Source organism: Chrysemys picta, chromosome 17 (assembly GCF_011386835.1).
Source record: "Chrysemys picta bellii isolate R12L10 chromosome 17, ASM1138683v2, whole genome shotgun sequence".
NCBI classification, from domain to species: domain Eukaryota; kingdom Metazoa; phylum Chordata; order Testudines; family Emydidae; genus Chrysemys; species Chrysemys picta.
This window is the reverse complement of record NC_088807.1, coordinates 16,777,522-16,793,222: the sequence shown is the minus strand read 5'-3', so window position 1 is coordinate 16,793,222 and position 15,701 is coordinate 16,777,522. Positions and strand designations below refer to the sequence as shown.

The 15,701-nt window shown below is 52.0% G+C and overlaps 2 protein-coding genes across 2 annotated transcripts in view; both read left to right on the top strand.

Annotated features, from left to right (window-relative positions):
* Nucleotides 1-15,117, top strand: part of LOC135976272 (uncharacterized) — a 31,718-nt gene extending 16,601 nt beyond the window's left edge. Inside the window, exon 4 of the mRNA XM_065571184.1 lies at nucleotides 14,516-15,117. The gene's annotated coding sequence lies outside the window, so the exon portion shown is untranslated. The remainder of the gene's footprint in view (nucleotides 1-14,515) is intronic.
* Nucleotides 12,827-15,117, top strand: LOC135976271 (uncharacterized). The gene is made up of 3 exons (XM_065571181.1): nucleotides 12,827-12,908; nucleotides 13,206-13,327; nucleotides 13,774-15,117. Exons 1-3 carry the CDS (start codon nucleotides 12,897-12,899, stop codon nucleotides 14,504-14,506), a joined length of 867 nt encoding a protein of 288 aa, XP_065427253.1. The 5' UTR covers nucleotides 12,827-12,896; the 3' UTR covers nucleotides 14,507-15,117.
* Nucleotides 15,118-15,701: the final 584 nt, after the last annotated feature.

Sequence of the window (15,701 nt, the reverse complement as noted above, 5' to 3'; positions counted from 1 at the left end):
AGGCGTGTCTATTTCTTTATTTAGTTTTGCACCAGCAGTGAAATTACATTGAAGGACATTTGTGAAAGTTATATCCAGCTTCCTTATTTCATTTTTCTAGGGTTACCATACTTCCGTTTTTTCCCGGACATGTCCGGCTTTTCGGCAATCAAACCCCCGTCCGGGGGGAATTGCCAAAAAGCTGAACATGTCCGGGAAAAATACCGGCCAGGCACTTCCTCTCCCGCGGCTGCTCTGCTCCTTCCCGGACTCAGACTTCGGCTCTGTTTAAGAGCCAAGCTGCCCGAGCCAGCGCTACCGGCTTCGGGCAGCCCCCGTGCCTCCGGACCCTAGCCACCGGCCGGGCACTTCTCCTCCCCGGCTCCGGCTGCTCTGCTCCTCCCCGGACTCAGACTTTGGCTCTGTTTAAGAGCCAAGCTGCCCGAGCCAGCGCTACCAGCTTCGGACAGCCCCCGTGCCTCCGGACCCTGCGCCGCCGGAGCAGAGCAGCTGGAGCCGGGGAGGAGAAGTGCCCGGCTGGGGGCTGGGGTCCGGAGGCATAGGGGCTGCCCGAAGCCCGAGTGCTACCGGCTTCATGGTTTGCCGGGCAGCCTCTAGACCCTGCGCCCCCGTCTGGGCGCTTCCCCTCCCGGGCTCCAGCTGCGCTGGGGAAGTGCCGGCTGGGGGCGCAGGGTCTGGAGGCTGCCCGGCAAACCATCAAGCCGGTAGCGCTCGGGCAGCCCTTTTTGCGTGGCTGGGAGGGAGAAGGGGGAGTTAGGGCGGGGACTTTGGGGAAGGGGCGGGGAAAGGGTGGAATTGGGGCGGGGCCAGGGGTGGGAAAGGGGCGGGGCTAGGGCCCGTGGAGTGTCCTCTTTTTTTATTTTTTAAATATGGTAACCCTAATTTTTCATTGTGGGGGGAGGGATAGCTCAGTGTTTTGAGCGTTGGCCTGCTAAACCCAGGGTTGTGAGTTCAATCCTTGAGGGGCCATTTGGGGATTTAGTTGGGGATTGATCCTGCTTTGAGCAGGGGGTTGGACTAGATGATCTCCTGAGGTCCCTTCCAACCCTAATAATTTATGATTTACTGGAAATTGACTTTAGCTGTTGGCTTTGGAAATGGAGAATGTCGTATCCCCGGCGTTTGCAATAAAAGGCTTGAAGAACTGCATGATAAGAATAAAGCTATATTAGCAGGTTTTTATACTAGATGACACCAAGAAAGCAGCTTTTACAAAGAAATGGGCAACTTTTTCAAATGTAAAGGAAAACCTTATATTTACTGCACGAACCAGCCACCCCCTTCTAACTGCTTTAAAGATGTAAGATAAACACTGACCCTGAAAAAATAAACCCTTCTCTCAAAAAAAATACCACTTTGCTTTTTAGAGTTTAGATTTATATAAAACCCTTGTTATTTGAAGAAATGACCAGCATCACCAACACCACTCCACTCCCCACACCCAAACCTCCACCCTTTTTCTTGACTTTTTTCCCCTCAATTTAAATCTTTGATGTTCTTTCGCTACATATACAGCGTTTAATTATATCAAATAAAGCTTTAAAAAAAAGTTTAAAAGTTTATCATGAAAAAACAAGCATTGAGGCAGCTGTAACATAAGGCCTCTTTTAGGAATGTTTTCTAGAAGTTTAGTGAAATAAAAATGTTTAAGATACACGATCCTATCCTTTTCAAAATAAGAGTTTTAAAACTACCAAAATAATAACTGGCTAAAATATCAAAACTGTCAGTTGAGGGGAGTTTACATATGTGTTTCAATAAAAAAAATTAGCATACAATGAGGTCTACTTGAAGCAGCATGTTTTTTAAAACCTGTTATCTTTTGCAGTGAAAGCACATGCTTAAAATTAAACAACGCAAACCTAAAGAGATGCTACATTTACTTAATTTTCATAACTAAATAATTATCATTTCGGTGACATAAAGATTTTAGTCGAAAGGACATGCCTAGTAACAGGCCCAACGACAGCAATTCCGGGCCCCAGGGCCGTCCTGGAGGGGGGGCAGGGGTGGAAGTGACAAATCCATCACTTCCACGACCGACCGCGCCAGCCAATCGCACCGGTCCGTGGGGCCCCCAAAAGCGCGGGGCCCAGAGCGGTCACCACCCTGCGCGTGCTTTGGAGCCTTGCAGCCCATCGGGCGATTTAAAAGGGCCTGGGGGACCCCAGGCTCTTTTAAATCACCTAGGCCCCTGAGCAGGAAGAGGCAGGCAGGGGTGAGGCCTTGGGGGATGGGGTGGAGTGGCGGCAGGGCCTGGGGCAGAGCGGAGGTCGAGGACAGCCAGGGAAATAAGAAAGTCAGCGCCTGTGGTTTTATAATAATAAAATAATACTTAAAGACACATTATAGCTTTCTAAACGGTTAGAGGGGGGTGGTCTTTAAAATAGAGTGATAGTTTGTTTTTTAGAGTTATACTTAAACAAATTGCCCAGAATACAAAAAGATAACCAAACAAAAACCACTCTACCTGTAAATTGTAAAGAAACCTTTTCAAGTTCAGGGTACAGTTAAACCTCGCCCCACATGTGATGGGTTTTACAATAAAAAAAATTAAAAAGGCAAAAGTAACAGCCATAGAGAGCTCATTGAAATCTTTTTTTTTTTAGTGAAACAGTTTTGTAGGCAGCCATTCTTTGTTAGTTGATGGTGTTAAGTTTGCAAAAAAAAAAGTTTGCAGAGCTACAATTCATTTGCAAAGTTAGCACCATCAATTTGGGCTTGAATAGGGACTGGCTCACTACAAAAGCAATTTTCCCTCTCTTGGCATTGACACCTTCTCATCAATTACTAGGAGTGGACCACATCCACACTGACTGAATTGGCCTTCAACATTGGTTCTCCACTTGTAAGGTAACTCCCTTCTCTTCATGTGCCAATTTATATTTATGCTTGTATCTGTAATTTTCACTTCATGCATCTGAAGAAGTGGGTTTTTTACCCACGAAAGCTTATGCCCAAATAAATCTGTTAGTCTTTAAGGTGCCACCGGACTCCTCATTGTGTTGATTATATTTAAAACACTCACCTTACACATAGCTTGTAATTTCTTTAATTTTGCAGTTTACATCGTCTACAGACCAGTTCACGCAGTTGTGACTCCTCTGATCGGAGGCATCTCAATTTCAATCTCATCACCCAGGGCAATCCTCAATTTGCTTTCCTCTCAGGCAGTACTTGATGATTCTGTGCACAGCAACTTGTACAATTGCATGTGTAATGGTTTTATGAACTTGCACAGGCTCAATACCATATTTCTTCCTCAATGTTAGATAGTATAGGCCTATAGAATAAGCATCTCCCTCTCTTTCGGCATCCCATTGAGCATCTGTCTTTGGGTCTGGGCAAAAACATATCGGGCCCAATCCGTTTGCCTCTTCCGAGCTGTCCAAATCCTCCAAAGAACCATTGCTTAGCTGCTGAAAAAATTACAGTAAGAAATGCATGTAAGGCATCTTTGTACTTTTTCATAATGTGTTTTAAAAACATTTTACACTGTGTGTCAAGAAACCCCTTCAGCTTGCAGCTTAAATAAAACCCCAAAACAATATGTGTCTGGGAAGGCTTGAGCCAAAAGGTTCTAACCAACTGAGCACCAATGACCAGGATCCCGCCAAACCCCCTTGAACGTTCTTACATATAACATACCTGCGCCTCGCCTTCGTACATCCCTTTGCTTGAATCGTTTGGGTTCCCTGGTTGGGGTCCAGACTCTCATGCAAAACTTGGCTCAGTGATCTGGCCTCATGTTTCTCCTCCGCATCATTCTTGTGGTCACAGTTGGCAGCAGCTATCCCTGTTTCCCCACTCCCATGACCCATCTCAAACACGGTTTGTATCAACGATATGTTTGTTTCTTCAGGTCCCACAACGTCACCTGAATAACACCTTTCCTTGAGCAGTTTGACTGCTGGTGTTGGCCAGGGCCTTGCCATCTTTAATCAACCATCTTCCCCACCCCCACCCTGCATTTAAATGGCTCATCCTCTTTCATACAACAGTTAGAAAATAATTTAGGGCTAATTTTTCAGAAGTCCACCGATATCTCTCCCTAAGTAAGGAGGAGCTTCCATTTGGAGTAATAGTAACAGAATGAAATTTAATAGTGAGAAGTGTAAGGTTATGCATTTAAGGATAAATAACAAGAATTTTAGTTATAAGCTGGGGACGCATCGGTTGGAAGTAACGGAAGAGGAGAAGGACCTCCGAGTCCTGGTTGATCGCAGGATGACTATGAGTCGGCAATGTGACGTGGCCGTGAAAAAAGCTAATGCGGTCTTGGGATGCATTAGGCGAGGTATTTCTAGTAGGGATAAGGAGGTGCTGGTTCCGTTATACAAGGCACTGGTGAGACCTCATTTGGAGTACTGTGTGCAGTTCTGGTCTCCCATGTTTAAAAAGGATGAAATCAAACTGGAACGGGTACAGAGAAGGGCCACTAGGATGATCCGAGGAATGGAAAATTTGTCGTATGAAAAGAGACTCGAGGAGCTCGGTTTGTTTACCTTAACCAAGAGAAGGCTGAGGGGGGATATGTTTGCTCTCTTTAAATATATCAGAGGGATAAATACCAGAGAGGGAGAGGAATTACTTCAGCTCAGTACTAATGTGGACACTAGAATGAATGGATATAAACTGGCCATCGGGAAGTTTATGCTTGAAATTAGACAAAGGTTTCTAACCATCAGAGGGGTGAAGTTTTGAACAGCCTTACGAGGGAAACAGTGGGGGCGAAAGACCTCTCTGGCTTTAAGATTAAGCTTGATAAGTTTATGGAGGGGGTGATTTGATGGGATACAGTGATTTTAGTCAATAGGTCAATAACAATGATCAATGATGGGATATTAAAAGTTACTACAGAGAACTTTTCCAGAAGGTCTGGCTAGAGAATCTTGCCCGCATGCTCGGGGTTCAGCTGATCGCCATATTTGGGGTCGGGAAGGAATTTTCCTCCAGGGTAGATTGGCAGAGGCCCTGGAGGTTTTTCACCTTCCTCCGCAGCATGGGGCAGGGGTCGCTTGCTGGAGGATTCTCAGCGACTTGAAGTCTTTAAATAATGATTTGGAGACTTCAACATCTGAGTCAAGGGAGAGAATTCTTCCAAGAGTGGGTGGGTCAGCTTTTGTGGTCCGCATCATGCGGGAGGTCAGACTAGATGATCATAATGGTCCCTTCTGACCTTAGAGTCTATGAGTCTATTTCATATCATATATGGAGATATACCTATCTCATAGAACTGGAAGGGACCCCGAAAGGTCATTGAGTCCAGCCCCCTGCCTTCACTAGCAGGACTAAGTACTGAATTTGCCCCAGATCCCTAAGTGGCCCCCTCAAGAATTGAACTCACAACCCTGGGTTTAGCAGGCCAATGCATAATTTTCTTCTAGGAAAAAAAAGGAGGCGGGACCTGTTACTATATAATTTCTCTCCTTTAAACTTTTATTTTAAAACAGTAAAAAAGTACATGTTAAATACATTTTATTTTTATTGTAAATGGTTATATTGTTATTTCTCTACAACTGACACGGGGGTTTCTTACTAGGCATGGCCTTTAGACTAAAATCTTTATGTTGCAGACATGATAATTATTTAGTTATGGAAATTGAGTAAACTTGGCATCTTTTTCAAATGTAAAAACACACATATATTATTTTTAAAAGTTGTGATAGTACAGCTTGTAATCACCTTATTTAATTTTAAGCCTGTGGAGGTTAAAAAAAAAAAGTGAAGCCTGAAAATAAGGGGGACAGGTTAACCCTAAGGTGTGTGTGTGTGTGTACAGTGCTGGAATCTGAAGCTGTCTCTCAGCTATTAACTAAAAATAAACGTAAAGCTTGGTACAGCAGAGAAACTATTGCAAACCTGATCTGTTGTACAAGAGGGGAAACTGAGGTACACCACCTCATGAATTTCATAAATGACCAGTGAGTGGGGTAATTCACTAGCCCAACTATAGAACAAAATAAGGACAGCCTGGAGGTAATTCTTCTGTTTTTCCTGCAATTAGCAAAGAGATTTATAAAAGGAAGTGGTATTATTATTAAGCAATAATCTGTCCCTACCAGGGGGGTGGAAATTGTTTAGTTTGTTTTTCAGACACTCTACAAGCAAGCTGGCGCCAGTGGAAGAATAACCCAGAATACCATGGATCTATGTTTTGTGTTGTTTGTCTTGTTGCTAACATTGTTGTGTTTCAATTAACAGAAAACCTCATGACGTGGGTGGGGGAGGGCTTCAAAAGGCTAACCTGGGGGGAAGATGTGTATTGGAACGCAAAATGCTCAACTAGGAGCTCCAGGGGCAGGAACAATGATGCGGCCTGCATGTTTGAGACAATCTTCCACCACAACACCCCCACCCTACTCCTGTCCCATGGAAACTCTGCTGAATCCCCCTGCCCCCCAACCCTCCACTGGACACAGGTGAATTAGGACCAAGGCATTAGCCCCACCCTGGTTCCAACTGTGCACTCAGATAATTCCCAAATCCTTCCCTGCCCAGGAAGTGCCCTCAGCTTTCTCCACCACACGCTACCCAGGCCACACTCTGCACCCAGGAACCACAGGGTGAAAGGTCCCATTGGTGCTGCCTGGCTAAAGCGCTGACATGTTGTTCACTCTAACCCAGCCCCAGTCAGCAAAATCCATACAGCCAGCAAGCGGGGTCGGCACCTTCCTCTGTTCTCACTTCCCCAAACTCCAGGGTAAACTGGGCCCCTCACTGTTCGGATTCAGCTGATTCAGCTTCCTCAGAAATCTGGGCCCTATGACACCCACTTAACCCCCTAACAGCACTAGTCAGGGTGCGCTCCTCAGCCCAGAGATTGTCTCTCACCCTGTGTCTGGACAGCGCTCGGCGCAACGGGACCCCGATCTCGGTGACTCTGTGTCAGTGGGGCTGGGCCTGGGCCTGGGGGTGGGGAGGCCCCATCACTGTGAGCAGCAAATTCTCACCTAAAACCCTTGTTAGAAACCAAACACCTGAGACAAACCAGAAAAGTCTTATCTTGGGGTAGGGGAGATGGCAGGGGGGGATCGGCACGGGAAAGGGATGGGTCAGGTGATAGGGGATGTCTGACCACAGCCGAGCACCCACCGCACAACTGCAGCTGCCCTGCTGTTTACAGGCACTAGCATGGGTCTGTCTACACGAGCTGCATCACGCTTCCCAGTTGCTTCCCAGTTCCCCATCGCGTCAGTTGCCTGTGGGCCCTGGCTCTGTGCACACACTGGTGGGGTGTCATTTCCATGGCTGCTTTCAGATTTGGCCTGGCTGTTAACACCCTTATGAAGCTCACAAATGTCATAGATCCAGCTTAGAGAGGGGCAAACTGAGGCACCCAGACAGGAGGAGACCTGCCAAAGACAGCGGCAGAGCTAAGGCTAGAACCCAGGCGTCCTAGAACCCAAGCCCCTGCATAGCCCCCAGAATCATTCTTCCCACCCTCTGCAGCGGACGGGCCGGTGTCTGGTCAGTGCCCTGAACAAGTGTCAAAAAATCAAAACGTAACCAGGGGCTGGAATCTGTCTGGATTAGGTGCAGCGGCTGTGACACCAGAGCTAGGGTTGTGTGCAACACGTTTGTGTTTGGACAGTGGCAAGGATGATTGAATATCTCGTGTTTCTGAGGGAGTTTTAATAAAACAAAACCTAGGTTGTCATTTTTGGCTCATGATGGACTGTCTGGTGAGTTGATTGTACAATTTGAGGATCTAGAAAGTTTATGATAAATTGTTGAAAAACAGGTGTGTGTGTGTGTGTGTGGGGGTGCATTATGTCATTTTTCTTCATACTCCTCTAGCAGCAAGATCCCATCACAGACATGGTCCACATTTGCCTATAGCATCGTTCACATACAAGGTAAAGTACTTTAAAGTGATGATGGTAAATTTGGTGCCTCAGTTTGAAGGTGCCAAATTTTAATTTGATGGCAAAAATGTGATGTTGGAAAATGGCTAAAAATGAGCGAGAGGAGAAGCAGCCCAGGACCCAGGGCTCTAAAATGAGAAAATCCACTTTGATCTGCTCCAGCCCGACACTGTTTTCAGAGTGACTGACCCAGGTTGGAGTCTCAGGTTTCTAACCAATAAGCCACACTCCCCTCCCCTCCCATCCAGGATTCCTGGGTGCCAATACGCTGCTGACAAGTGAATACTTGGGTAACTCACTGAGAAAACATTGCTCACGTCCATCTCCAGTGGCAGCGTGCGGAAGGGGCTAGTAATGGCTTCTGTTCTCTTTCTGTTCCAAAAGCTGGGAAATTAAATAGCAAAAAGCTTTGTTAATGCAGAGTTAAGGTTGCCCAGTGACACCTCATGCCCTTCCAGGACATCAAATTCAGCAAAACTCAAACTGGTGAGCGCCAGGCAGCATGGAGTGAAGCTAAGCGCCCACGCCACCGAAACTCTGCTCTCTTGGAGCGATGCCTGAATGAGCCTGCACCACGGTCCTCACCTGGCACTGACCAGCAGCTCTCTGCACTCAAACCCTTCGCCTGCGCCACAGAAAGACAACCACAGATACGGAACATGACAGCTCCTTCCACCCTTTGCAGTCCTTCACCTTTGGGCACATGAGACCATCACTCTACGTTCACTTACCCGCCGCCCTCCTCTCCCACTTCACTACTGACAGTCCCCACGGCAAGGAGCCCCTGCATCCGCCTAGTGGCACAGCCGACCCCAGTGGGTCTCCAACTTCTTTGCCATGTAACTATTATGCACTGTTGGGGAATTGCTGCACTGTGGAGTGAGGCTGTGACCTCTTGAGTGGGTTAGTGGAGATGGTGCTAGACTAGGAGCCTGGCAACTTCTGTTCTAATCCTGCCGCTGACCTTGGGCAAGGCTGTGCCTCAGTTTCCTCATATGAAGAAGCTATTTACCCTCCCTGTGTAAAGGGCTTAAAGTTGAGGAGGAGCTCAATCAGAGAGGCCAGGTGGGTGAGGTAACATCTCTTATTGACCCAGCTCCTGCTGGTGAGAGAGACAAGTGTCAAGCTGCACAGGTCAGACCCAAAGACGAGTGACGTGTGAACTCCAAAGTGTATCTCTCTCACCAGCAGAGGCTGGTCCCATAAAATCTCTTACCTCCCCCACCTCGTCTCTCTAGTACCCCAGGACTGACACGGCTACGGCATCGCTGGATAGTGCAGTGAGCCGCTGTAACTCTCCGCTTCCTCTGTGTTCCGGGTGGGAGGGTTCAGAGGCAGCTGCCTCACCCACTGAGCTGCCCTCGGGTGCCCGAACCTCACACCCATTAACTATTGCCTGTGCTTTGTGCTTCACTCCCCCTGCCCTGCGCAGGGACCCTGTATCTGCCCCCTGGACGCAGCTGCGTTTGGGACACGCTCAGCTATACACAGCAGATCAGTAAATCAGAGCAGAAGTTAGTCCAGAGAAAGGAAAAACTTCAGGGCGATTCCCCTGTGTGTTCGGTTCTCCCCCAGCCCCACCACTCAGGGGAGCAGGAAAACTTGAGAATTATTTCCCTGAAGGACTCGCACCCAAAATAACCTGCTGAGAGAGAGACAAATGGACCCTGGGGTTCGGGGCCCAAACAACATGTGACCCACCGACATGACCTCACTAGGGAGAGTCCATGGGCCAAAAGCAAGGCCAGAGTCAATGGCCCCGCTCCAGATCCCAGCTGGTGTGAACCAGCCCCACTCCCTTCCAGTCAATGGGGAGACACCAGGGTCCTGGTATGTTTGATGGCACTGTACGATCTACACTTCTCTGGGCTTTCCATGACCAAATATAAGGAGGTCGGAGTGGGCACCATGTGCCCGTGTGTTGTCTGCTTCACACCGGCTGCACACCCTCAGGGCATTAAACTGGAAACAGCACCTTACATAAGAACATAAGAACGGCCGTACTGGGTCAGACCAAAGGTCCATCTAGCTCAGTATCCTGTCTACCGACAGTGGCCAATGCCAGGTGCCCCAGAGGGAGTGAACCTAACAGGTAATGATCAAGTGATCTCTCTCCTGCCATCCATCTCCACCCTCTGACAGACAGAGTCTAGGGACACCATTCCTTACCCATCCTGGCTAATAGCCATTAATGGACTTAACCTCCATGAATTTATCCAGTTCTCTTTTAAACCCTGTTATAGTCCTAGCCTTCACAAGCTCCTCAGGTAAGGAGTTCCACAGGTTGATTGTGCGTTGTGTGAAGAAGAACTTCTTTGTATTTGTTTTAAACCTGCTGCTATTAATTTCATTTGATGACCCCTAGTTCTTGTATTATGGGAATAAGTAAATAACTTTTCCTTATCTACTTTCTCCACATCACTCATGATTTTATATACCTCTATCATATCCCCCCCTTAGTCTCCTCTTTTCCAAGCTGAAAAGTCCTTCCAAGCTTCATGCTGGGGGGCCAGTTTGGAGAGGGGTGCATGCTGTGCCCAGGGGCTGGGCAGATGGCTGGGTTCCCACACCGAGAGGGAGGTGCTGGGGGGAAGGGCTGGGGTGTCTGGACTCTGAAGCTGGGGCAGTGGCTGCCCTCCCGTCAGGCTCCAGAAGTTTGCAGCATCCCTGGAGTGCAACGCACAGAGACTTAGATCCTCTCACAGCAGTCCTGCTGGATGGCTGGGGAGGGTGCTGGCTGGGCCCTGTGACAGATGCCCCACAACCATTCCTCAGGGCGCTGTTGACTGGGGAGGGGCAGGAAATGGTCCCCCTGCTTCTAGCCACCAGCCCTTCTCCCAGGGGTGACGGGGCTGCGGGAGGGGCAGGGATGCAGCTGGCCCAGAGCTCGCTGGTGGCCCATGTCTCTGCCCTCACTGTGCTCTGGCCCCTGGCAGTGCCAGGTCAAAGGGCCATTCTCCAGCCAGCCCCATGCCAGTTGCAGGCATTCCCAGGGCCGGTGGAAGGATGTTTTACGCCCTAGACGAAATTTCCACCTTGCGCCCCCCACCCCCCGTCCCTGAGCCTCCGCCCTGTGGCGCCCTCCCCCATGGCAGCTCCCCCCCTCCACTCTGAGGCGCCCCCCCCGCGGCAGCTCCCCACCCCCCACCTTGAGGCAACCCCTCCGCCCCAGCTCACCCCTGCCCTGCCTCCTCCCCAGCACGCTGTCGCTGCTTCACTTCTTCCGCCTCCCAGGCTTGCGGTGCCTAAGCTGATTGGCGCCGCAAGCCTGGGAGGTGGGAGAAGTGAAGCAGCCACGGCGTGCTCGGGGAGGAGGCGGGGCAGGGGTGAGTTGGGGCGGGGAGTTCCCCTGTGTGCCGCACCCCCCCCTTGCTGCAGGCGGCCCTCCCCGCGCTCCACTGCCCCAGCTCCCTCCGCCTAAATGCCGGCGGCGACCGGGGCAGCCAAAGATCCGGCCACCATGGTCACTTTGGAAGAAAATGGCGCCCCCCAAATCCTAGCACCCTAGGCGACTGCCTAGGTTGCCTAAATGGTTGCACCGGCCCTGGGCATCCCTGGCTGGCTGGAAAAGATGCGGAGAGCGACTGTGGAGTCTGGCTGAGGGGACAGGGGCGGCCTCCCAGCCCCACTGATCCCAGCCCAGCAGTCCCAGTGTTGCCTGTTCCCCGGTGTCCAGAGGGGAGGCTCCTGGCTGGGACCCGCAGCCAGAGCAGGTGCCTGATCTGCACCCTCAATTCACCCTGCGTGGGGACATGGCTGCAGGAGAAGAGGCTCTTTCACGTCATGGAGACGGCCAGTGGTGCCTCCCAGGGCAGCAACAACGATGTGGCCTGTGTGTTTGAGACAATCTTCCACCGCGACCCCGCCCCCCTACTCTTGCCCCATGGAAACCCTGCTGAGTCCTCCTGCCCCCCACCTCTCCACTGGACACAGGTGAATAGGGCCGAGGCATTAGACCCACCCTGGTTCCAACAGTGCACTCAGATGATTCCCAAATCCTGCTCCCAGCACCCCTGCCCAGGAAGTGCCCTCAGCTTTCTCCACCACATGCCACCCAGGCCACACGCTGCACCCAGGAACCGTAGGTGAAAGGTCCCATTGGTGCTGCCTGGCTAAAGCGCTGACATGTTGTTCAGTCTAACCCAGCCCCAGTCAACAAAATCCACACAGCCGGCGAGCAGGGTCGGCACCTTCCTCTGCTCTCACTTCCCCAAACTCCAGGGCAAACTGGGCCCCTCGCAGTTTGGATTCAGCTGATTCAGCTTCCTTGAAAATCTCGGCCAGATAACACCCACTTAACCCCCTAACCGCACTAGTCAGGGTGCGCTCCTCAGGCCAGAGATTGTCTCTCACTTTGTGCCTGGGCAGCATCCGGAGCAACAGGGCCCCGATCTCAGTGACGCTGTTTCTGGGCAGCGCCTAGTGTGATGGGGAACTCTGGCCAAGGGGCAGATGGTCTGGGCTGGGCTGGGCTGGGCCTGGGGCTGGTTGGCTGCTGGCCCCAGCCCTCCCCTGTTCCCCTGAGAGTCTATTCACCTCAGCTGCAGTCCCCCGCAGCTCCTCGCTCCACCAGCCCAGCCCTCTCACCCCCCTTAGTGGGCTGGGCCCCAAGGCCCTGCACGGTTCCACAGGGCCAGGCCTGTAGCCTCCATGATGCCAAGCCTGGGCCGTTAGCCCCAGTGTCCTGTCTCTCCCCAGGGCCCCCTGCAGCGCAGCCAGGCCAGCTCGGGAACTGAGTCTGTGTTCAGGGCAGGAGCCAAGCTCTGCAGGAAACCACAGACACCCTGGCCCCAGAGCGCCCCCCTCTGGCCCAGCCCAGCAGCTGCTGTTGGCATCCCGGGGAATTGGAGGCTGCCTCACCCAGTCCCCCTCCTACTCCACCCCCCGCCCCACAGAGATCAGTGGGGCAGGGGAGGGGCCAGGCGAACAGTATAAAGAGGAGCTGGGAGGGACTCAGTTGAAAGCCCATCACTGGGCATCTGGTGTGAGCATCTGTCAGTGAGTGACGGCACCCCCTGGTCCTGCCCCATGGAAACCCTGGTGAGTCCTCCCTGCCTCCTCGTGCCCCATGGAAACCCTTGTGAGTCCCCTTGTCCCCCCACGTCCTGGCCCATGGAGCCCCAGGGGTGACCCCTCTGCCCACCTGTCCCCTGCCCCAAGTAATCCCATGTGGGTCCCCTCTGCCATTCACCTACCTCCCCACCCCATCAAGCTCCAGGGGATTCTTCTCTGCCCCATCTCCTGTTGGTAGCACAGCAGGGGCTAGGGGATGTGGGTCGGGGGGCTGTGGGTTTGTGCCCTGGCTCAGGGGCGCTGACACTGTGGGGTCCTGTGCAGATGCCAGGACGGATGCCCAGGGCTGGACTCCTGCTACTGCCCCTTCTCCTCTGCTTCGGGCCAGAGACCGCCAGGAGCATCGACCAGGTCGCGCTCAAAGCCATCGTGGATCACGTCCACCAGTGAGTGACCGGCCTGGGCTGTGTGTGTGTTGGGCCTGCCCCACTCCCCTAGCCACAAAGGGAGCAGCAGGGACCCCTTGTGTCTGCTGGCATCACAGGGTTACCTAGAGCCACTGCCTCAGCACCCGGTGATTCTGGGCGTGCAGGGGGAGATGGAGCCCTGAGCTGGGAGTGGTGATTCGGGAGGGCAGGAGGGACATGGGGCCCCAAAATGGGAGGGATGATTCTGGGGGTACTGGGGGAGATGGGGCCCAGAGCTGGGAGGGGTGATTCGGGAGGGCAGGAGGGACATGGGGCCCTAAGACGGGAGGTGTGTTTCTGGAGGTGGAGGGGGAGGATGAATGTTTGTGGGCTGTGCAGGTGTTTGCACAGTTCATGCTCATTAACCCTGTGGTCAGTGTGTGATTTTCCCTGGGCTCCCTCTTGCCCTGCCCCTCCTCCCCCAGGTATCGCCCTGTCACCGCTCCCGCCCCCACTGATCAGTATGCAGTGGCCATCTCCTTGCCGCAGTCCATGTGCAACGGCATCAGCCCGAGCGAGCTGAACGAGCACCTGCCCGTGTCCGAGCTCCAGGCAATGAAATCTAAACTGGAGACAGATCTTCTGTACGAGGGGGATCACGTCGTCGCCGCCGCCAAACCTAACAAACATGCCGAAAGTGGCACACAATACCTGCACTCTGAGTGGCTGATGTTCCACTTGGACCAAAACGGGGTGAGCCCCGTCTCCCGCCTCCTGGACAAGTCCCGGGACCAGACCAAGTGCCAGGAGACCCGCGCCTTTGAAGAATCATATGGCAACAACCGCTACCCCAGGTCGTTTCTGAACAACCCGTGCGGCTGGAACCGCTGCTTCGTCTTCTTCACCTATTACTCCCCCTGCCTGGGCACATGCCTCAGCTTGAAGGACGACCACCGCATCCAGGACCTCATGGATGGGATCTTCAGTGCCATAGACAGTGACCACCGTGCCTTGGCCTTCAAGGAGGTTTTCAAAAAAGACAGAAGTCTGGGGAAGCAGATTGTATGGAACTCATGGCAAACGCTCTGTAAAGTGCCCTTGTACCAATGCGATGACCAGGGCTGCCAGAGCTGCAAGGAGAAGGACGTCAACAAGAACTCCTGCCTAACAGCAGTGAAAAACCCAGCCACGAAAGCCCCGAAGATAGCCCATGGGTAGGGCGTGAAGGTGGGAGGAGATTGTAAGTTGCAATGCAATTAATCAACAACCAACCCATCCATCCATCGTCATCCACCCATCCATCCATCCATGAACCCATACATCTGTCAACCCATACATCTGTCAACCCATCTGTTCATCCATCCTTCAACCCATCCATCCATCTGTCCATCCATGAACCCATCTGTCCGTCAACCCATCCATCTGTCAACCCATCTGTCCAACCCATCCATCCATGAACCCATCTGTCTGTCAACCCATCCATCCATCCATCCATCCACCCATCCATCTGTCCATCAACCCATCCATCTATCTGTCTGTCAACCCATTCATCCGTCAGCCCATCCATCTGTCAGCCCAGCTGTCCATGCCTCTCACATACCTCTCCTTCTATTTCACTATCTCATTTCAAGGTGCCCATTCCCTGAGTATCTGGGCACTGGGTTTGGCCTGTGATCTCTTCTCCCTCTCTTTCTGTATCTCATTTCCAGGGTGCCCATGCCCCTGGTATGTGGGCCCTGGGTTTCCTCTAAAAAAATGCCCCCTTTCCCAGTCCAGCAGATGCACTTTCTCTGCCATATGATCAACACCAATAAAGCTTCAGAGCAGTCCTTGGCCTCACATCTCTGTCTGTGTGTCTGTCTCCTTCCTCCCTGGAGATGCCAGCTCCCCTGGGATCACCCCTCTGCAGACTGTATCACCCCCCACCCTCCAGACTGCAGTCCCTCATACTCCCTATGCCTGCCCCACAACACCCCTAAGGGGAGCTCCTAACCCCCACTCCTCACAGCCTGCACCCTAGATCCCCACAGTGCATGTGATAGGGTGAGTGTTGCCACATCCCCATGCCAGTCCTGCTTCCTCACCTCCTGCTCCACTGCTGCAAGCCTTGTCCCTCACCCCCTATGCCATTCCCAGGAGATGGAGAACCTGGACTCCTGGGTTCTCTCCCTGGCTCTGGGAGGGGTGTGGGATCTAGTTGTTAGAGGGTGGGGCTGGGAGCCAGGACTCCTGGGTTCTATCCTTGGCTCTGGAAAGGGAGTGGGGTCTAATGGGTCAGAGCAGGGAGATGTGGGCCTCAGGACTCCTGGGTTCTATTCAGGAAAGGAGCAGGATCTAATGATGAAATCATGGAGACCTTCCCTGCTGCCATCCTGCCATCTCATGCCCATGTTAGAGAATAGCTGCCCCTTTA

Bases quoted from the DNA above. Each gene is read 5' to 3' on its own strand.
- LOC135976271 (XM_065571181.1), top strand. The intron at 13,328-13,773 runs GTGAGTGACCGG...CTCCTCCCCCAG, and splicing joins ATCGTGGATCACGTCCACCA to GTATCGCCCTGTCACCGCTC.